The sequence below is a fragment of the Sorex araneus genome, chromosome 1, assembly GCF_027595985.1.
Source record: "Sorex araneus isolate mSorAra2 chromosome 1, mSorAra2.pri, whole genome shotgun sequence".
Classification (NCBI taxonomy): Eukaryota; Metazoa; Chordata; class Mammalia; order Eulipotyphla; family Soricidae; genus Sorex; species Sorex araneus.
The window spans coordinates 158,153,062-158,176,031 of record NC_073302.1 but is presented as its reverse complement, the minus strand read 5'-3'; the positions used below and the strand labels follow the sequence as shown (position 1 = coordinate 158,176,031).

The following is a 22,970-nucleotide window of genomic DNA, read 5'->3' as shown; positions in this document are numbered from 1 at the left end:
CAAATGTTCCTGGATCAAAGGAGGTGGTAGGGAATTGGAATACACTTTGTTTTACTTGTAAATCTAGTGTTCTTGACCAGTAGGGATGTCTTTTGCTAATACACAGGGATGCCTTCGTTGACTGTGAGTGGCCTTAAGACTAAGTCAGTTTGAAACTGACTCAGTGGTTAAGGTTAATGTAAAACTTGAAGAAAAATTTAAGGGAACATGGAGTGTGTGGGGGTGGCCTGGGGGGGAGGCAAGGAAGGTGTACAGGAAAAATCATCCTAAATGTATTTCTATATATTTCTGAAGCGCAAATCACTTTCTTTTCAATTAAGTAACTATGCTATTTTTAGAGAATAAGAATTCATATTACCAGGGCTGGAGCAATGGCACAGCAGGTAGGGCGTTTGCCTTGCACGCGGCCGACCCAGGTTTGATTCCCAGCATCCCATATGATTCTCAGCATCCCATATGGCCCCCTGAGCACTGCCAGGAGTAATTTCTGAGTGCAGAGCCAGGAGTAACCCCTGTGCATTGCTGGGTGTGACCCAAAAAAGAAAAAAAAAAGAATTTATATTACCTGACTCAGTTTCAGTTTTATTTGCTAAGTAAATAAAATTATTTGAGGGAGAGCATATGGTGATATGGCTTCAATTTGGATGATCAGTGCATTAATCTCAAAAATTCTAAAACCATGTTTGCCAGATTATGTTTTAATATGAATGTCTCAATTCTTCCAAAACTCTTTGTTTGCTTATGTACTTGTAAAGAATTTGCATTCCTATTTTCTTCTTGCTATGTGCTTTCGAATTCACTCAAGATTTTACTTGAAATAGCATCTGGCTAACTGCTCAAGATACACTTCTTTCAAGTCCCTATTAAAATACCCATAAAATGCAGAAAAAAAGAGCAGTTCTTGTAACTCTGTAAACTAACAATATTCCTATTGCCAGAATCTGGAAAGAATTTGTATTATCTGTATGTCTGATGACTGGATTTAAAAGCTTAATCTCTGGTCTAATTTAATTATGTAAATCATCCACCTAGAAGCAAGAAGACTCTTCTCTCCTTTCTCTCTGTCAGCGAATCAGCCACCCCTTCCAAGCCCATAGTGATATAAGAGAGCTATTTACACTACCCACTGCCCACCCTTGTGTACATTCATCTGGAGACCATCACTCAAAAACCACTCCAGAATGAGGGTAGGATATGATACAGGAGATGATGCACTGAGTTGAGCCAGAATATTATCCAGGAAGATTCTTTGATAGAGGAAGAACTAAGGAGAATGTTCTGCATTCTGATGATTTTTTAGGTAGTTCAGTCATTCAAGATTGACTGGGAATTGCACAGAGGAGAAAATAAGGTTACAACTCTGTAATTTTAGAACATGAGGAATGTTAGAAATTAAGGTAAGAGGTACACACTAACTACTGTTTAGTGGTCAGTATGAAATGGGCATTTGGCCAGCATACTATACATAGACAAATACTGGTCAAGTTGAAAATGGTCCCTTGTAATAATATATACCAGATGTAAATACATCTTCTGTCACACAAAAACATACACCAAGAAAAGAATTAGGGGAAATCCTTTTTTCCTCTTCAGAAAGATACAGGGTCATCATCCTGAGCACAGAAAAAAAAAAAGCATTCTTCTGAAAATAATTGTGAAAACCAGGGGGAAATAATCACAGAAAGCTGATGATCCCCTCACAAAAGCGTCAGGCTTATATGAAATAAAGGATGAAGCATTAAAGAGGGATTTCCTCCTAAATGACATTGATTACACTGGAATATTAGAATCATTTGTGTTATTTTGAATTCCAAGTTTCTTAGACTTATTGAACATATTTGAAATTGCAAATAATGTTTTATGTTACTGCAGTGAATCTCTGGTTCCTTTGGATAGTATATTCAAGCAGCTGTTTATTATTTTTTTATTTTCAAAAATTTTATGTACTATCTATTTTTAATGTTTATTTAGAAGTAATTTTAGATTACAGAAAAGCTGTAGAAATCAGACATAGATTGGTATGTGTTCAAGTTTTACATACTTATAATTTATCCTCTCTGCTTATATGTATAATATATACATATATAATTATATACAATAAATTCCTAAACTATTTGCACTTAAGTTACAGACAGAATGATTCTTTTCCCCAAGTACTTCAGTGTGTGTTTCCTAAAAGCAATGACATAATCTTTCATAACCACAGTCTAGGATCAAAATAACGAAATTAACATTGATGTTGTGTTATATCCTAATTTGTGGACTTTAAGGAGATTTTACCAATGGTCCCAACAATGCCTTATGTTATTAAAAAAAATCCTTATTGACTTGGATCATAGGATAAGAAACCTGGTTTATTAGTCCTCTCTCTGTCTCCTTTCATCTAGAACAATTCCTCCACTTTTATCTTTCGTAAGCTCTCAGTTTTTTTATCGAATATAACAAACTGTTCTGTTGAATGTTCCATAGTTTGGTTTTGTCCTAATCTTTTGGTTCCTTATCCTGAAATGTAAATTAAACATTTTGGCAGGAGTACCACAGAAGTGTGTTGTGTTTTCTCATTGCAGCATTCCATATCACCATTTTGATAATGGTGCTTTGCATCATTATTTGTAGTGTTAACTTTAAACACCTAGTTATAGTGGTGCTTGTCAACTTTCTCCACTCTAAATTATCATTTTTCCCTTTGTAGTAAAAAGTTTGTGGAGACATACTTTGAAACAACAATTGATATCCTGCTTATTTTCTTCATACTTTAATTTGGATGTTCTGACATCCATTGATGATTCTTGTCCAGATTTCTTTTCCTACTGTGTTGGTTCACATATAACTTTGCTAATTTTTTATCTTTTATTCTGTATTTATCAATTGACCATCTACTGTAACCATGAGTTTTTCTTTCTTCTCCATTCATTCATCCATGTGTGTCTGATATAATCATGGATTCTTATTTTAATCTATGTTTTCATGCTAAAATCATTCCAGATTTTGCTTGTAGGAAACACTTCAAGCTGGATAGTTTGTCTTTTTGACATATGCCTTTTATTTTTGTAGCACTTTGAGTTTATCATATATTTACCTAGCCTTACCCCAGGAAGTTACTACTTTAAGGCTTAGTTCCTTACAATGAAGAGTAGAATTTAGAACTCATCAAAAGCTTTGTCTAGATCCTCAGCAATCAGAAATAAAATATAAATGTGTGTATATATATCCATGCACACAGATCTCTATCTCTGTATAGCCCTATATATTAAAACCATGAGTGCACATCAGCAATTTTTTTAAATTTTATTTTAGGCACTATGATTTACAAAACTGTCATTGGTAGGGTTTCAAACTTAATCACCATAGTAAACTTCCTACTAAAGACCAGTTTTAATCCAATAACAGATTTCCAACTTTCCATGTTTATAACTCAGTCCTCTAAAAGTGAGAAATCTACCTAACATTAGCCACAATATATTTCTGTACTTGCTTAATTTCTATATAATCACATTTTTGCCATACAAAAAAGAGTTTGGATCAAAAATTATTTTGGCATTCTTATTTATGGCAGCAGGAAAAACATGTTAAGCAAATCCATGTGTTAATTCAGAATAAAGTATGATTTTGGCCTTTAACTTCCTTTACCTTGTGCATTAGAATATTGGTCTCAGATCCTTTGGGGAAGTTTATTTATAAATTTATCAACCTTTTTTTATGTTTTGCTTGGGAAAATCTTGGATTTAGTGATACAGGAAGATCTAACAGCTAAGTAATACATCTGTTTTTTACATTGAAAATACCTTAATTATTATTGTCTGGAGGAGTTTTTTTTACTCAAGGTATAGAAAATAAATCAAACTGTCACATATTGAAGGTGAATATCACTCCGTCATGTTTCTGAAAAGTCCAGTATAAATTTGCCTTGAGGCACAGTTGGTTGCAGGGACTTAAAACCCAGTGTTTTTCTCATTTTTCTTTTTTCATCACTTATCATAATGTGAAGACTGTGTGAAACTCTAGATTGATAGCCTCATATCTTCCACTTGGGCACAAAGGATACATCTTATCAGCTAAGCACACTGGGACCAAACAACTGAAGTGGGTCATATGCTCATGATCTGGGTAAAGTGCTCATTTACAAACCAGTTCTGAGTAGGAGGCGCCCACAGGTCTGCTATCACCCAGACCTGGGCCACTTGCACATGACCACCCAAGGCACATGGATAAGTAAAAATGATACAGTTTGAAAACAACAGGTTTCAGTATAGCACTGTTAACAGTATATCCTGACAGTGAGTGGAATCCCATTCAAAGGAGAAAAATAAGAATCTGTAATAGTGACTAAGCAAGAAAAATAAAAATACCTTGGGGCTAGAGGGAGAGAGTCGAGGGATTAAAGTGCAGGTCTTGCCTGTGCAGACCCAGGTTTGATTCCTGGTACAGTCTGGTCCTCCCCAAACACTACAGTAAAACTCTGGAGTCTCTGCAGGTCCTGAGCCATTATGCCATTGAATTCCAAGCCTGGTTAGCTAAGATAGAGTGGGAAGGACCCTGCATCCTCTTTAGCACTGCCTGAAAGTCCCCACCGCCACCCCCACCAAGGAAATAAAATACTCCATAAAATCTGCAATATTCAAATAATCATTTTTCATTAAGCATTAAAAGTAACACTTTTAAGTCTATACTGGTACAAATGAGGTCTTGATATTCTGATAAGCCTGTGCTTGCCAAAGCAGTAGTACTTGTTTGGTTTCTGAACCATACCCGGTGGTGCTCGGAGACTACTCCAGTCAATGCTCAGAAGCGACTTCTGACACAGTGCTTAGGGATCTCTAGGTACTAGGATCAAATAGGGGTTCCCATATACACGGCACGTGCTTCAGTTCTTTGATCTAGCTCTCTGGCCCTACAAGGTAATTTTATTAGGGAGGAGATTGATATTTGGGGGTATTGGGCCAATCCCAGCAATACCTCAAGGATTACTCCTGGCAGGGCTGGGAAAACCATATGGAATGCCAGGGATTGAACCTGGCCACATTCAAGGTAAGCACCCTATCCACTGCACTATATCTCTAGCCCATACAGGTAATTTTAAACTTGACATTTGAAAGTGATTTAGCCAAAATGTTTCTAATTGTCGGGGCTGGGTGATAGTACAGTGGATAGGGTATTGTACAATAATTGTGCTTTCTACTATATCCATTTTACATTCTTACTTTTGATAGGTATTTTCTCCTGAACTTTTTCTCATTATAATATCAACCCATTTTCCACTGGTAGTGTACCCTAAGTCTAGTTAAAATTTCTTTTAAATATTGTTTTAATTGACACTAATTCTACTCTAGTTCTCGATGAAATGAAAATGTATTTCGTTGAAACTGTGTCTCTAAATCAGTTCTCTAAATTCGAGACCTATCTTCCTAAATGCCCGTTGTCAGCTCTACCTCGAAATCTTTAAAGAGATCCTTCTGATTCATCAGGACCAGGAATGTAGCCCCACTCTGTTGGAGTATCTGCTTTTTATGTGTGAGGTCCTGAGATTTCTCTACCAGTACTGCCATCAACGTTAGCATGTCAGGGCCAGAGTGATAGGACAGTGGGTAGGGTGCTTGCCTTGCATGCAGCTGACCCAGGCTCCATCCTGGCACCACATATAGTTCCAAGAATGACCCCTGAGTGCAGAGCCAGGGCTGAGACCTGAGCACCACTGACTGTAGGCCAGAAACAAAACAAATTTAGCAGACAGACACCCTCACTTGTCTATATTCCCGAACTTTTTATACATAACTGATTCAATAACACCATCATTCACCCAGTTACCAACTTGGAAGCCTAGGATTTATCATAATTTCTTTTTCTTTGACATCTGGTTTGATACCAGGCCCTGCTCTGTGAGATCTTCAAGTTCTCTTCTCCCCACTTACCTTAACAACTCTGGCTAGAACACTCTGAACTCTTGCCTAGATTTTATGCATGATTTGTATTCATATTTTATAATTCCTCCAGTTACCTCATAGAACATGAATTTTAATATGTCTCTAAAACCTGTGAGTTAGTTTATTGGGGAACTAAAATACTAACATTGGAATGGGTGAGAACAGAGACAATTTAAGTAGGAAGCAAATAAAGAAATAATGGGGCCTAAATAAGTGGAAACAGTAAAGCAGGAAGAGTTATGACAGGTTTAGATTCTTCTTGGATATAGAATAATTTTTATGAGTCACAGGGATTAAGGAATGTCAGCAAAGTAGTTATTTCGATATTTGTATAAAGAGCTGTGAGAGGTGATGACTCTGATCAATTGAAAAGGGAGAAGTTGTAAAGTAAATAAAGGCAGCGAAGTCTAAATTTCAAAGATCTAAAGGGTAAATAGGCCGTATCTTGAACTTGCTCAAGAATGGCTGTAACCAACAGAGAGAGGTGGAACATGAGCCACATACTGAAGTTAAGAGAACATGAAAATCGGTGCCAAGACAAGCTGTTAATTTGAAGAAGGCAGATGCACATGTTTAAAATAATAAAGAAAAAAATCCAGGATCATTCTATAGTCTGTTGGATGGCAGACTATGTACTGAAAGAGACCTGGAAGCAAAGCTGTGTTCATTATCTAATTAGAGTGAATGTTTATTACCAGAGGGATGCCAGTATGTGCAGTGGAAGCTATTCTCTTCTCTAGGGATGCCAGGATTTCCGGTAATGACCACCCAAGTGTTCAGGTACCCACAGATAGCCCAAGCAAGGCCCTTAGAGATGTGGGGTATGTGCTCAGGGAAAACAGTGAGAGAACTTTTTAGTCACTTCTTATTAGAAGCAAAAGAAAATCCTATTTTACTTCTTTTAGCTTCTTTTATGGTTTCATATTTTTATGTTCAATTGTACAGGAGCTGTTGGGGCAGAAGAAACAGTTTTGGTGCAGGCACTACAGTCCTGTAACTCTTTGAAAGGCCCTTTATTGGCCCTGACTGCTGATTCTAGGAAGACTGGTGGATGGGTTTTTTTTATTTTCCCAGAACATTCAAAAGTATATCATTTGAATACATATCACCTTTGTGCAAGTGAGCTTGTAACCATTTCTGTGATGAGAAATTTGGGGATTTAATTTTCTGTGCTGATTTAATTTTCTCCACTAATCTATATTCAGGAAATTTTTTTGAAATGCATTTTTTTCTAGCTTTTATATACTAAATAACTTTAACAGTTTTGTATTAGTACCTCCTAATAATGTGAAAAAGCTTGATTTACAGGTAAGGAAGGTATTTGCTACTCATATCTGATGCCCACAAATAAGTAGCCCCTGTGTAAATGTGTTTTCACAAAATTTTTTAATTTGATATGTTATTTTCTAGTAACTAATTGAAAGGAAAAGGGAAAAGATATACTCTACCTGTCAAGAGTTGACCTATAATAACTGCATGAATATAGTAGACTGAAATGTACTTTTGTAGAAAAATAATGCTCCCAGAGTGTTCATTAATTAGAAGTTGTATTTTTAAAGGCTAGCAATTTGAAAAATTCTGGTGCCTTTTAGGTTCATAAATATATAACTTTCTAATTACAGAATAAGAGTTGTTAATATCACACCATGAATAAAATCATCTGAAAACTGTATAATTTAAAGTTTTAGTTCTGTATAAATTCCTCTTGACTAAAATCCACTTTATCAGAGGCTCAAAATATTGCATCGATTCCTTTTTCTAAGCATTCAGATATCTGGGTTTTGCCATCCTTTATGATATATTTTAAAACATGTTAAAAGAATAGAGATTCATTTTAGATCAGTTTCCATACTACCACATGAATCAAAATACGTATTTTTGTCCTGTTCATGTTCCAGATACCATACTCCTCAGCATCTCCTGGGAATTATGTAGTAAGTACATTTGGGTTTGTTAGCTCATAAGAATTGATGTTACATTTTATTTGGATAATGAAATGGTTGTCCAGATGTTAAGAAGAGCCCATGTGTATTGGCCAAGAAGTGAACATCTGATTTGTATTGAGTTGTTTCATCTGCCATCCTCAGTACATATGTTGATGTTCATTAGTGAAACAGTTATCAATCTGGCCCAAATTGCCCTGGGTACTGTGTTTTACTTCAGCATATGTTTCTATAAACCAGTACAATACAGTCTGTCCAATCATGAAGAAAACCATCCCCAACTATACAGTGATGTGCTTGAGTTTGCCCTTCTCCAAGAGAATAATCTAATTCCTCCCCACCCCACTCTCCACACAGAGTCTAAGACATTAAACTTTCAGTCACAGTGAATCAGATAGAATGATGACTAGTAATTATGTGTGGTTGGAGGGTTGGGGGAGTACCTTTTCATTTCTTTCATTCTCAAAATTAAAAACATTTCTCTTTCTTAATCTTTAGTAAATACTTAATTTTTCTAATAAGTCATATAGACCTGCAATCAAATTAGCAGATTTTATATAAACCCTTGAACTTAAAATGACTTTTTAAAATTTTTTTTAATTTTATTTTATTGAATCACTATGACAAAACTTACAAAGCTTTCAGGTTTAAGTCTCAGTCATATAATGATCAAACCCCCATCCCTTCACCAGTGCACATGTTCCCCCACCAAGAACCCCAATATACCCCCTCCCCAAACCCCCCCTGCACCTGAGTGGCCAATGATCTTTACTTTATTCTCTCTATACTTTGGATACATTCGGTATTTCAACAGAGAACTGATTATTATTATTTGGAATTTTCCCCCAACAATCAAACCTGCTGAAAAGGCTTCATTTGATAGTTTGTTTTCCATTGCTGAGAATGGAGATTATAGGAGCTCATGTGGCCGTAACAGTGGCTGCGCAGTTTTGGATTTCTGTTGTTTTAGCTCAGCTTAGTCTAGATGCATTTCTGTAAGTCTCTGGGTGCCAAAATGGGTTAGTAGACCTCCTGGATCATAGTCTTTAAGGAGCAGAGGGGCCGGCCGTGTCGTGTGCGGCTGCTCCGGATCTCATCTGGGCCGAGGGCATGCCAGTAACACCCCCATCCCATGATCTCTTGCACGCCACGTCACAACAAGCAAGTACATCTGGGTTGTGAGTCTTAGAAGATGGTGGACGCCATGTGAGCGCTGCTGCTCCTGTTGCCACTATCATCCCCATAGAAAGAAAGCATTGGGAGAGAGACTCTTTCCCCCTCCCCGGGCGGCTTGCGGTCGTAGCTCAGTTCACAGTCTAGATGCATTTCTATAAGTCTCTGGGTGCTAAAATGGGTTAGTAGGCCTCCTGGATCACAGTCTTTAAGGAGCAGAGGGGCCGGCCATGTCGTGTGCAGCTGCTCCAGATCTCATCTCTAAACTGACTTTTTAACCATTACTATAATCCTTGCACAGCTTAAGGTCCTCGTAGAGGATAGTTTGCTTATCATTTTTAGAGGGAAATTTGTACTAATAAGCAATGATAAAATAGCAAAACAGATTATCTTTCCTGAAGAAATTTTTGAGGTGATGGATAACTTGAGTAGGAAAAATAGTAATGCTTAAAAAAAAAATCAATACATCTATTGTACTCCACACAAATAGTATTTATGAATATGGTGGGGGAAACCCACATTGTTCTGAACTTGTGTACTTTGGTGCTGTTCAGTCTTTCCTCAATCTTTGCAAGCTAAGAAACTTGTTAATTTTACCTGTTCTATGAAACAAACATGAAATTTGGGTTGACAAACAATTTTTACTAAAGTTATTTAATAATAAACCTGATAGTCTCAAGAAATTGGAGGCTTTTATTTGAAAGGAAATTGAATTTACTTTTTAAGTTAAGATACATACATTACCTGAAATAGTGGGCTATGTCTCTGGACACTCAGATGAAGTGCAAACTCAACCACTTGTTAATTTGATTACATCCCCAAAATTCTTTAGACTGATTGTCTACATCTCAAAATTCTTTAGACCCATTGTCTTAATTTTTCATTTTGTTTGTCTGAAATTCATTGTATTAACTTCAGGATTATCTCATCTCCATTTGAAATTACTTGTGTAGCTACAACCTTAGTAGCCCACAGCATTAGTTACTGTTATCTCTGTTTCTGCCTGATGTGATAGCCAGAGATACAGTGCTTCAGAAGTGTTCATCGATACTGATAGAAGAAAAACTAGCATCAGTGAATTTTGAACATATGAATATCTTTTGACTTTTAGTTTTCTATAAAAACCATTGCTATAAAGTATAAGCAAATTACAGCAAACCAAATCACAAACACACATGATTATTTCTATTTTGTGGATTTGTAAATGGTTCCTCTTAACCTCATTATTCTTGATGTGACTCTGTAATAAGGAATAAATCAGTGTTACAGGCTCATTGTTTTTTAAAACATGCCATGAAAACCTCAACATATTTAAAGCTAAATTATATTTTACATAATATTAAAGTGATTCTGCATTCAAAAGAGTGTGGAGGAAATATATTCCCTCCTATTTTCAGATGTACCAACATAAAAGTAGGTATAACTGTTTTTTGTTTTTCTTTATATTGTGAAATAAAATGCCATATTTTTACTGAAATTTCATGTGATTATTTAGGGTCCTCCAGGAGGTGGAGGGCCACCAGGAACACCCATCATGCCCAGTCCAGCAGGTATTGTGATACAACTAGCCTTATGGGCATCTAATTAATTAGCATAATATCATAGTTGTTACTTAAGAAAATAAATAGTATTCATTATCTCTTTGATGGAATACTACAAAAATAGAGTAGAAGTAGTAAGTAGAATAGTCTTTTAAGATAACTATTGTCTAATTATTGAAAGCATTTACAAATTTTTATTGTGTTAGTAAGAACTTTAACTGGAACAGAAACTATGATACGTGTGTGTTACCCAATAGTTTAGCAGACTATAAAAGAATCCTTGAGACTATGATCCAAATCTTCCTGCTTAGAAATATTCTACATAAGTTACACCTGAAATAAATAGATCTATTAAACTTAAGAACCATCAACTTACTAAGATATATGTAGATATGATTCCAGTATTACTTTTTACATCTGTAAATATTAGTTAATAAATCCACCACAGAGGACTTTTTTAGTATTCGAACTCAAACACCTCAGTATTCCTTAATCCTTTAGTAATCATACTTTTGAGCAATAAACTTAAAAGCAGCCCTATCCTTCCTTTATTTTTTTTAAGTTCAGTATAGACTACGAAATCTGTCACATTTTGAGGAGATTCTAACAGAGTTTTGTCTAGCAAACCTCTCTAAATTTTAAAGATAAGAAATCTAATACCTTTTTCCTTCAAAATAAAACTCTGAAAAGCCAGTGTATCTTCCTGGTCCTTTCCATACCTTCTTTTTATGGTTACTTGTGTTTTGTTTGGGGACCATACCCAGTGTTGCTCAGGCATTACACCTGGCCCTGTACTCATGAATCACTCCGGTGGTGGGATTAGCGTTTTGCAACATTGTATGCCTGAAATGATTCTATTTTGAACAGCTTTGTAATTCATGAGTCTTAATAAGAAGTAATGATAATAATAATGTTACATATATTGGGACCAGAGACACAGTGCAAGATACTTGCCTTGCACACCACTAATCCTGAGTAGAATCCATCCTAGCACCATGGTGGTCCCATAAGCTCCACCAGGAGTGATCCCTGAGGACAGAGCCAGGAGTGAGGCCTGAGCACAGCCAGGTGTGGCCCAAATCCCTCTAGCACCCACAAAAGTTACATGTATTTATATATACTTCACTAAAGTTATTTTTATTGCAATGAATTATAAATGAGTGAAGCAAATTACAACTTTTTATCAAAAGCTGCCTATAATTCATGCAAGAAAAATTGTTATTGTAATTATATATTACTATCATAATTCCTTTCTTTTGGAACTAATCCTACCAACTTTAATTTTTAACTAATATTTTTATGTTATTAATTTATTTATTTTGGATTTTGAGCCACATCCAGTGATTCTCAAGAATTACTTCTTGCTCTGCACTCAGGAATCACTCTGGTGGTGCTAGGGGAACCATATGGGATGCCAGGGATTGAATCTGGGTCTGCCACATGCAATGCAAGCAACCTGCCCATTGTACTATCTCTGTGGCCCCTTAAAGTTTTTAAACCTATGTAAAAAGCTTAGGGAAATAATAAAATTTGAAAATCTACTAAATCAAAAAATTTCATTTGATATATATATAAACTGCTAAGAGATTCCAATCTGTTTCATAGAAAAGTAAAACTTCACTCTAATTTTTTATACTTTTAAAGTAATGTCCTTTTTAACCTTAATCATTCATATAATTAGTCCTAATATATGAGGTAAAAGTATTCCAAGTTTGCAGCTTCAATAATTTGAGTCAGAAAATGACATATTTATTTGTGAATATTAATAGTGATTATTTCAAATTCTAAAACTATTAATATGTTTATCTGTTTGTAAGAGTAGGTTATTTTTATTGCTTTGTGATTACTTACTTGGGAATATATTATAGAGAAAATTATTAATTGATTTTTTATTTTAGATTCAACCAATTCTGGAGACAACATGTATACTTTAATGAATGCAGTACCTCCTGGGCCTAACAGGCCTAATGTAAGTGTGGTGTTTTAAATTGTTTTTAAATGTTTTGAAGATTTGGACTCTATATTTTATTTCTTAAAGTTTAATATTTATATTTTATTATCCATGAGTTTATTACATGTCAAAAAATTCAAATTTCGTGTGGGTTGAAAAAGCATAAAGCATATTACACAATATTTTATATCAATATAATTTAATATAAAACAACATAATCATTGACAGAATAATTGTATATAGGCATATTTCAAATCACTAGTATGATCTGAAAATTATAGCATTAACAATTAACATGTTTTTGTTTTTATTTACAATAATTTATTCATTGTGGTCACCTTCGTATCCTGATCATCTTGGAAATAAATCAAGAAGTTGAATTTACCAGTTTTTCTTTTGATTTTTGTAATCTGAAATATGGATTTTAGATTGCATATAAAATTTGAAAAACGGAACTGAGACAGTTCTACAAGAAATAATTTAAGTGTTCTTGGATTGAGCATGAGCCCTGCGTACAGGGACCCAGGTTCGATCCCCAGTGCTGCATGGTCCCCAAGCACTGTAGGCAAGATGTGACCCAAAATCAAATAAAACAACAACAACAAAAGAATTAGTATGTTTTTAATACAGTGTATGGTCATGATTTTCCTATGAAAATCATAGTTTGTGGAAAAATCATATTTTTCTATGATGTAAAAATGTTTTACAAAAATACTGTTGATGAAAATGTATACATTTATATATCTAAACATAAACAGCTCAAAGTGAAAAAAAATCAGGAGACATATAAAGAGCTTAAGTATACCAAAAAGGAGGGATGAAATAATTATTTTAATTGAACCTCATAGTAGTGAAAACAACAAAGAGAAAAATTTAAAACTGTCCAATATTGTACTGGAATATAGCTCACTGAAAATTAAAACATGTTGTCAGTGTGAAATACACACCAGAGTTTGAAGATTTAGTATAAAAATACATAAAATTTTTTAAATGTTTATATTATATGTAAAAATGACAGAATTGGTATATAGAGGAGATAAAATATATTATTAAAATTAACCTGTTTAACCTTTTAAACATATCTGCTAGTTCATATTAAGTAGTTCATATTTGTGGCTTGTATATTATTTCTATTACACAACACTGTCAGTTATTACTATTCTTTTTATATCAGCAAATAAATTATGTTTTAGGAAACAAATTCTTACCAGTAATACCTAAAAAGATGGTTATTTCACAGAAATATTAAAGAACCCTGAATATCATAATGACCAATGTTCATTTTAGAAATGCAGCAAAAGCTTAGAAGAGCTTTTCATAATGTAATTCTGTTTCTTAAGACTTGGTATTTGAAAGAGAGAGTAAGGGAGGAAACAAAGAGCATATGGTACTGAAGACATTTCTGTGGGCAGCTAAGCTGACACCATCCAAGTATGTTCCATTCTGGTTTTATAATTTGATATAGAGATAAGAGATCCAAGAAAAGTGAAAAAGATGAACAAATTTTGTTCATCTCAGCCAGTGGTAGAAGAGCAAATGTATGCCGAAAGCTTGTGAGGACCTGATAAAAAGGAGCAAACCGAGTAAATTCACAAACCATTGGCCTAACTGACACCAGTTTCTGAGACCAGACCTAAACTATACTTTAGACCAGTGCTGGATAACAATTTAATTAAAAATTAATTTATTTGACCTGTCACACAAAGCTACATACTCCATGTTGTTTACTGGAAAGCAATCCACATGTTTTAGGTAACAAAATTTGAAGCAACAGAATTGGCCTTTTCCTTGAAAATTGCATAAGTGTGTGGTTTATATATTCAGAAATGTGTAATTGGAGGCATCTTATTTTCACAGTGTTGGTGGTTTTACAGATTGTCTGCTGAGTGTAGTGCCCCCCACATGTTTAACAACCATCATTACCACATTTACACACCACACACACACACACACACACACGCATGCACACACACTGCATTCACCATTATTTACTATGCAACATGAAACTAATGCTTTAGACATGAGGAATTTTCAGAGCAAGTGTTTTCAGTAGGCAGTCTTGACTATAAACATAAAATAATTATAGATAATTTGCCTTAAAACTGGAGTGCGGGTTTCTTCCAAAGTATTTGAGGCAAACAAGAGAATGACTGAGTGGGCAGGCCAGGCCTTCCACCAAGCACATCTGTTCTTATCTGCTTTTGTAACAGACTTTCAGTGCAAAATTTTATGGAAAATCAAGTAATCCCACTCCTTTCAGAAGAAGTGAGATATTACTGCTGTAAAACGCCTGGTCATCAGTGCACTGACACAGTTGAGACTACCACAAAGAATTTGCTATATTCAGCTCTCCCTAAGGAACTAAATGTACTTAACTTATGTGATGAAATTACTCATTGTGCCCACTTGAACAGAGGTAGATTGTCTAGTTTAAAAAAATGTTAATATTGAGTCATTCTTACTAACAAGCCAATATCTCTAGCAATTTAAGAACAGTCTCTGGGCCATGAAGATAGCTACAGGGTTAGCTCTAATGTGGGAGACCTAGGTTTGATTCTTGACACCACAAGCTTCCCAAAATAGCACCAAGAGTGAACCCTAAAGAGGGCACTGAAAGGATCCCCAAATACCACCAGATGTGGCCCCCAAATACACACATACACACACACAAACACACACAAAGAATCACCTCAGATATGTAACAGTAAAGTCTGTCCATAGAGTAGAAACAAGTGTTTATCCACCAAGATATTTGAAAATGTATGTGCTTTCTATTTTAAAAAAATCTAAAAAGGAGAAATAATGGAATGTGAATGAGGAATGAGGATTAACCTAAAGACCTGAGTATCACTATATCACTGAATCACTCTCATCCCGTTGTTCATTGATTTGCTCAAGTGGGCGCCAGCAACGTCTCCATTTGTCCCTGTCTCCTGCTAGTGTATCCTGTGACATATTGGGGATCTTTCAGGATTAGGGGAATGAGAATCGTCATTGTTACTGTTTTTAGCATATAGAGTACGCCACGGGTAGCTTGCCAGGCTCTGCCATGTGGGCAGGATACTCTCAGTAGCTTGCCAGGCTCTCCGTGAGGGATGGAGGCTTTTGGGGCGACCTCTAATCACCTTTACAAGTGTTCCCAGTCAGGCCTATACTGGGAACCTTCTATGATTTGTTGCCTACTGTCTGAACCCCATCAAATATGGTGTGGTGAGTGCAGAGAGAATATGGAAAGAGGGAGAAAGGGCAACTCAGAGAATCTAAGCAACTGGGGGGGGGGAATGGGAAAATCTTCGTAAATTGAAAATGAAATAAATTGCAGATGTCTTATTCTAAAGATTTTGTAGCTTTTATGTAATTGTTTTCAGTGTGTTCATAATCGGTTTCTTTGTGTTTCAAATAGTTTCCAATGGGCCCTGGGTCTGATGGTCCCATGGGTGGATTGGGAGGAATGGAGTCACATCACATGAATGGCTCTTTAGGTAAGGATACCTTGAAATGCTTGAAATTTCGCCTCAAACTGATACAACACATTGGCTTATGATGACAAGAGAATATAGAAATCAGAAACAGGGTGCTTCCTGCCAAATGTTCACAAGTATTTTTACTTTCACCAGAGAGATTGTGCTGCTTTGGGTATGTAGGTATCCTCTCTCCCTCTCCTGGGAGACTTGTGGAGGCCTCTCCGCCCATTAGTTTAGTCTCCAAAGAGCTATAGGCACAGTCTCAAAATAACCTAAGTCTCTGCAAGTATTTCTAAGCTTTGTTATGTATTCTGACATTCATTTTCTTTAAAAATAGAATAATCATGTTCTGGACAATCTGGGTGATTAAAGGAGAACACTGCCCCCACAATTTCCATGTTCTGGGAAAAACTGATTTCAAATAGTGTGACTAATGGTTTAAGACACACTATATAAATAATCCCATCTTACCAAGTAAAACCAAATATTTCAAGGTGAACAAAAAGCCACAGAGAAGTGAGCAAGAGAGACAAGTGATGTAGAATTAACTGTTACACTGCAGACTGAATGTGTAGGTGAGTCAACTGCAAAACAAACTAAAAAAAAAGACAGTTATTTGTGTTTAAATACCATCTATCATAGTGATTTTAAAAGTTGACAAAAATGGGGAGGGAAGTTTATGGCGATTTGTACTTCTTGAAAAGGGACCATTTTTCTGCCTGTGTTAAAGGAACTATACTCAGGAGTGACAGATTATATACACATTTCACAACCCTACCCAAAGAAACACCCCACTCTAATACTATTAAAAACTATCATGTCATTAAGTAAGAAGTCATTTTCAATACTTTAATAAAACTTGTGCTTTAAGGAACCATATTAATTTTGCCTAGATTTCAGAATCTTCATTTGCATTATATGAATATGTAGTCTTTTGCACTGTGTGAGTATTTAAACTAAAATTTTAAGCTCAGTTGGACTGCCACATGTCAAGTAAATTTGAGCTATGTAGCTATTTATTAGCTGTCAGAATGGACACAAGCGAGCCATTCCCATCATCACACATAGTTCTGTGGGCAATGCCATCCTTGAATTTTATTTCCTAATTTCTCTCAAAATAATTAAATTTCTAGTCATTTAATTTATAAAATTGTTCATAAAAGGATTATATTTTGTCGTGTAAAAATCTGTTGTATTACTAACTAGAAAAAAAAATTGTCCGAGAGCATCGCATAAAGTAAGCTTTAGTTTATGGCTTACTTAGCTTAGGGTTTGGATATTATTACTTGTATTGAATTACATATAAACATTTAGTATTTAATTAATAATGATTCCTGATTATTTATAAAGTATGTTAATAAGTCCCAACTTTGTGACTGTTGACTACAGTACCATTCTTAAGCCAAGAAAATAATTCAAAATAAGGTAATACTATGGCAAAGACCTGATTATTGTTCTTTGTGACCTAATGTCAGATTCTATTTGTTAAACAAGAAATTAGTATCAGTTGTTCGTTAGTTCCCTAATGAAAGTAAAAGTGTAATATAGTAATATATATCACATAATTTTATTTGGTGGGGGAGCACAGAGATAGTACAGCACGTAAGACATTTGCCTTGCATGTTCTGACCCAGGTTTGACCTCTGGCACTATATGGTGTCTCTGAGCCCACCATGAGTGATCGTAGAGTGCAGAGCCAGGAGTAAGCCCTGAGCACAGCCAGGTTTGACCCCAAAACAAACAAACAAACAAAAATGATTGCCATGAATATTTATTGCTGCCAAATTTGTGATATTTAAAAATGTACTTTGCTTTGGGTTATTATAGTATAGTAAATTTCAAGATAATTTTTATTGTTTTTTTTTCTTTTTTGGGTCACACCTGGCAATGCACAGAGGTTACTACTGGCTCTGCACCCAGGAATCACCCCTGGCAGTGCTCAGGGGGCCATATGGGATGCTGGGAATCGAACCTGGGTTGGCCGCGTGCAAGGCAAACGCCCTACCCACTATGCTATTGTCCAGCCCCTCAAGATAATTTTTAAATATTTTTATCATGTCCATTTTATACTTTGTCAGATTAATATCATTTCAGGGGCTGGAGAGATAGCACAATTGACAGTTGACTGCGTTGCATGCGAGAGGCCCAGGTTTAGTTCCTGCCACTACTAGTTCCCCAAGCACTTGAGAGTAACCCTCAAACACCTAAAATCAGAACAAAGAAAATGTAATTGCATAAAATATATTTTGATAACCCTTACTTTCTATTTATATATGTTAATATATATAAACATTTTATAAAATATAAAATATGTTATATATGTACACATTCAAATATGTAGAATATTTTTAATTTAGGCTATATGTGATCTCTCTAATATTTCATTTCATCTATAACATTTTTAAACTATAAGCAAAAGTTTTCATCACTACTGCCATTACAAAAATATAGACTAAGGATACAGTTCTTCCTGCATTTGCCCTTATAGAGGATTTAATCACCATGCAGAGTAAGAGAAAAGGAAATAAGACTTTGAAATTCAGGAAATTTTAAAAATTCAGTGCACCATACTTACTTTTATTAAAGGAGTACTTATTTTATTTTATAAATAAAGTTTATTAAGTGATTCTTCTCCTGCTTTTTTCAGGCTCAGGAGATATGGACAGTATTTCCAAGGTGAGTCCAGTGTATTTGTGGTGGTGTTCATCTGTAATTTATTTTGGTGGTGAGGATTTAGCGGACACACTGGCTGTGTTCGAGGATTATCCCTAGTAGTGCTGGGAGACCATATAGGATGCTGGGGATCAAACTCAGTTCAACTGAGTACTGGGCAAGCACCTTACCTACTGTATTATCTTTCTGGCTCCCATCTGTATCTTATTACCTGAAAACCTTGACATTACAGGGTTCTCTGTCAATTTTATTCTCCAGAGTTTGAAGGGAAAAGGCCAGTAAAGACCCAGATGTAGCTAGAATTTTATGAATATGAGTACTTAGAATTTGTGAAATCTGAAAATTAAAATTGAGATACTCAATCTTTTAAAATTAAGATTTCAAGCCAAAAAATGTTGAATTGTATTTCTACATGATTATATCTACATCACCTTGCTTGCTTGGCCTTGTGAGTATACTACATGCATTTTGAATGTGTAGTAAGGAACAAACAGGAAAGTTTTTCTTTTCTAAAAGTAGATAAGTGTTTATAGTGGACTCTAGATTATTTCTAAACAAAAGGGGTAGAATTAGATAAGCCTTCCATAAACCTGTCTCCATAATATGGGACTGGGATAAATGATGATCTCCAGGATATTCCAGGAGCTCCTCAATGAAAGTCACATAACTAGGGGTAGAGAGGCAGGTGTGAGACTTGTGGGCTGACCAGGAGGAAAGGGGTGAGGGGTGTGGGGTCACAAGAAGGAAATAAGTTTTGAAAGGGGCCATGACTAAAAAGAGTTGAGAAACAGTGTTTGCCTTAGAGCCTTCTATTTGGGAATCACTTTTAAAACTCAGATGGCCGTGATTGTATTGGCCATCTCAGGTAATTAACAATCGATATTACCAGAATTGTATTTTGTGATCACCAGTGAGATTTCTAATATTATATTTCAGAAGCATATTGTAGTTTCTAGAGTTAATTCTTCAATACATATAGCTGGGATCAGATTGCTTACTGCCATCCTTCTAAAATTTCCAGTAACAATCCATAACCTTCAACTTTCGATGTAAACAAAATTCTTGATAGGACAGTACTTTGCAATTTACAAAGCACTTGAAATTTCAAAAATAGATTCATAATGACAAGCTAAACACGATCATCTAATCTGCCCTCAAATCGTATTTATTGCTCTTTCTTTTGTGCTTATTTTTGCCATTTCTGTTTTTGGAGACATGATTTTCTAGCACTGCACTGACTGTTGATAACATTCTCTTGCCCGATGCTTATTCTGTGAGCATTAATTGACCACCCAATGTGTACTTTTCAGTACTGAGTGTTGCCTTGTGCACTCAAAGGAGATTTGAAAAAAAAAAGACTTCTTTAAACACAAACATAATCTCTGTCCTCAAGTGGTTTATACTTGGGCAGGAGTTCTGTCATTCAGTAAACATTAATGTGCCAAAGTATTATGCTGGACTAAGAAAAATCCCAGGATAAACAAAATATAGTCTCTGCCCTCAAGAAGCTCAGTATAACTGAGACCAAACAAATACAAATAAGGAAAACTTTTATACAGCAAAGTTCAGATATATATAACATAAGAATCATCCCCAAGTAATAAACATGCCACTTAGAGATGAAATGGAAATAACTTTTTCACCCTCTTCTTTCTACCCACAGACAAATTTCAGTATTTTACACCAAAATTCATACATTTTTACTAACTTGATTTTTCCCTATCTTCCTTTTCCAGCATTTCCAATCATCTCAAATAAAAAACTCCTTTTTCTTGTTTCTTGTGTTCATTTTTTCCCATCCTAGTTTTCTAGTCATTCTTGTTTATGAATCAAAAGACTCTTACTGTTTGTCAGTTTTGCTCAAAACCACTCTGCAGTCTCCAACTACATCTTCCCATTTCCCATTCTCCTGTATTTTGTCAAATTCCAATACTGCATATTAATGTCACACTTAGTTTTTTTTTTCTTTTTGCTTTGTTTTTTTTTTTGGGGCAACACCCCACTGTGCTCAGGGCTTACACCTAGCTCTGTACTCAGAAATTTCTCCTGGTAGGCTCTAGAGACTGTATGTGATGCCAGGGATTGAACTCAGGTCAGCCACACGCAAGGCAAGCATCCGACCCACTGTACTAATTATAAGTGTGGCAATAAGCTATTTTCTTTTAGGTTTAGTCTCATTAAATAGCAGCTCATTCTACCATAGTTCATTCCCTGCCTACTCAATAAATAAAATTATAGCAACTCAAGTTTGTGACTATAAGCTGAAGACTATCAAGCACCATACAGATACCAAGTTCTTCCTGACTAGTTCTATTAATTTTTGTGATTAAGGCTAGAAACTCACAGTCAACAGTCAACTTGATAAGATGATATCGGTAGCAAAATTACCTCAAAGCCTCCAACTAAGACTAATAAATTATTTCTTGCTCAGTTCAGAATTATCCAGTAAAACTAAATACTGACTATGCACCTTTCTCAAAACTCAAGATTTATCTTTAACTTAGAATGAGTTTTTAATAAAATGAAGCATTGTTTTTATCCCTTTTGCAACTGTAAAGTCACCCCTTTAATCAATAGAGCTGTTTTCCCTTGGCGTTGTTTAGATGTGTTCATATGGAGAGGAGCTTATGATTTATTTTGTTAAAAAGAAATTACCTGAATCAATGTTGTACTTCACATTATGATACTTATCATTTATATTTGACTAGAAGAAAAGCAAATCAAAGAAGGTGAGATCCTATAGACTTAATGAATTATCAAAGGAGTCTTTTAGTCTGAAGCTTTCTGACCTCAAAAACTTTGGTTCCAGTTAAAGATCCCATACTTCACAGGAAACTAATCAACAAATAAATATCAATGTCTGCCATCATTACAGATATGTGGATTAAGTTCTAGCTCCATTGCACACCAGAATCACTGTCACTGTATCACTGTCATCCCATTGCTCATCGATTTGCTTGAGCGGGCACCAGTAAATCTCCATTGTGAGACTTGTTACTGTTTTTGGCATATCGAATATGCCATAGGTAGCTTTCCAGGCTGTGCCGTGCGGGCAGGATACTCTCGGTAGCTTGCGAGGCTCTCCGAGAAGGTTGGAGGAATCAAACCCAGGTCAGCCTCATGCAAGGCGAATGCCCTACCCGCTGTGCTATTGCCCCAGACCACCAGAATCACAACATTATATATTTCTTGGGGTTTTATTTATTCTTGGGGTGGGAGGATTGAGAAGCTGCCTGTCAAAACAATTCATAGAGTCATTGGCTGCCTTAGAAAAATCCATTCAGGGGACTGGAGCAATAGCACAGCAGGTAGGGCGTTTGCCTTGCACGCAGCCAATCCGTGTTCGATTCTCAGCATCCCATATGGTCCCCTGAGTACCACCATGAGTAATTCCTGAGTGCAGAGCCAGGAGTAACCCCTGTGCATTACCGGGTGTGACCCCCAAAAAAAATCCATTCAAATCTGATTTATAAGGAGTCATTATTAGAATCATGTAGATGCTTTAGTCTACTTATAGGTCGAACTAAAATTTTTTAAGTATTTGCTTTTTAAATAGAAGTTCCAACATATTTTGGCTGATTTTTGAGGATGGGTAGAAGGGATAGCTACTAAGCAGTTAATAATATTAATTGTAAGATAAAATCAGAATAGAAAGTCTAAGAATATTAATTGTTTTACCCAGAGGAAACTGAATCTGTGTGTGCTTATATTAACTACTGCATATTATATCATAGTTTGAGGAGAAATTTCAGTTGAAGAAAGGATGAATAAAAAATGTATTCCTTGCAGATGTGATGAGTATAATTATTTTTTGTGCTGAATTACTAGGACATGTTAACTGAAAAAACACTATCAAAGCTCAAAGTAATCTTTACTTGTATTCTTGTGTACCCCCTATTCACATACTTAAGCATTTAGGGTATCTTTCTGATCAGCCAAAGCAGCTTTTACCTTATAATCCAGACTTCCTTCTAGGTGATGAAATCAAGTAGGGACAATACAGCTACAGTACAATGTGACACACGGTTTGTTGCCTTGACTCTCATTACTGGCTCTGAACTGATATTTATGATCTCAGGTCTTGACTGTTCCTCAGATGCTGATATTGAACAAGTCTTTAGCTACATCTTCATGGTGTCACTTCACCGAGAAGAGCGCATTTTCATTTTCTCAATTGAGAAACTTTTTTACTGTTTTTACTTTTTTCAGAGATTATTTAAAGTTTAAAAAACCTTCTCCTGTCATTTCAAGGTGTTCAAATATGCCTAGTAAATAGGATAGATATAGGTTTGGGAATCTGATAT

The 22,970-nt window shown here is 35.5% G+C and overlaps 1 protein-coding gene across 4 annotated transcripts in view; it reads left to right on the top strand.

The window, feature by feature from the left end:
* SSBP2 (single stranded DNA binding protein 2) overlaps nt 1-22,970 on the top strand; it is a 299,691-nt gene that overhangs the window by 258,801 nt on the left and 17,920 nt on the right. For all 4 annotated transcript variants that reach the window (XM_004613162.2, XM_004613163.3, XM_004613159.2 and 1 more), the window contains 5 exons: nt 7,820-7,855; nt 10,533-10,587; nt 12,477-12,547; nt 15,933-16,011; nt 18,641-18,669. In XM_004613162.2, coding sequence (XP_004613219.1) covers nt 7,820-7,855; nt 10,533-10,587; nt 12,477-12,547; nt 15,933-16,011; nt 18,641-18,669 — 270 coding nt within the window. The remainder of the gene's footprint in view (nt 1-7,819; nt 7,856-10,532; nt 10,588-12,476; nt 12,548-15,932; nt 16,012-18,640; nt 18,670-22,970) is intronic.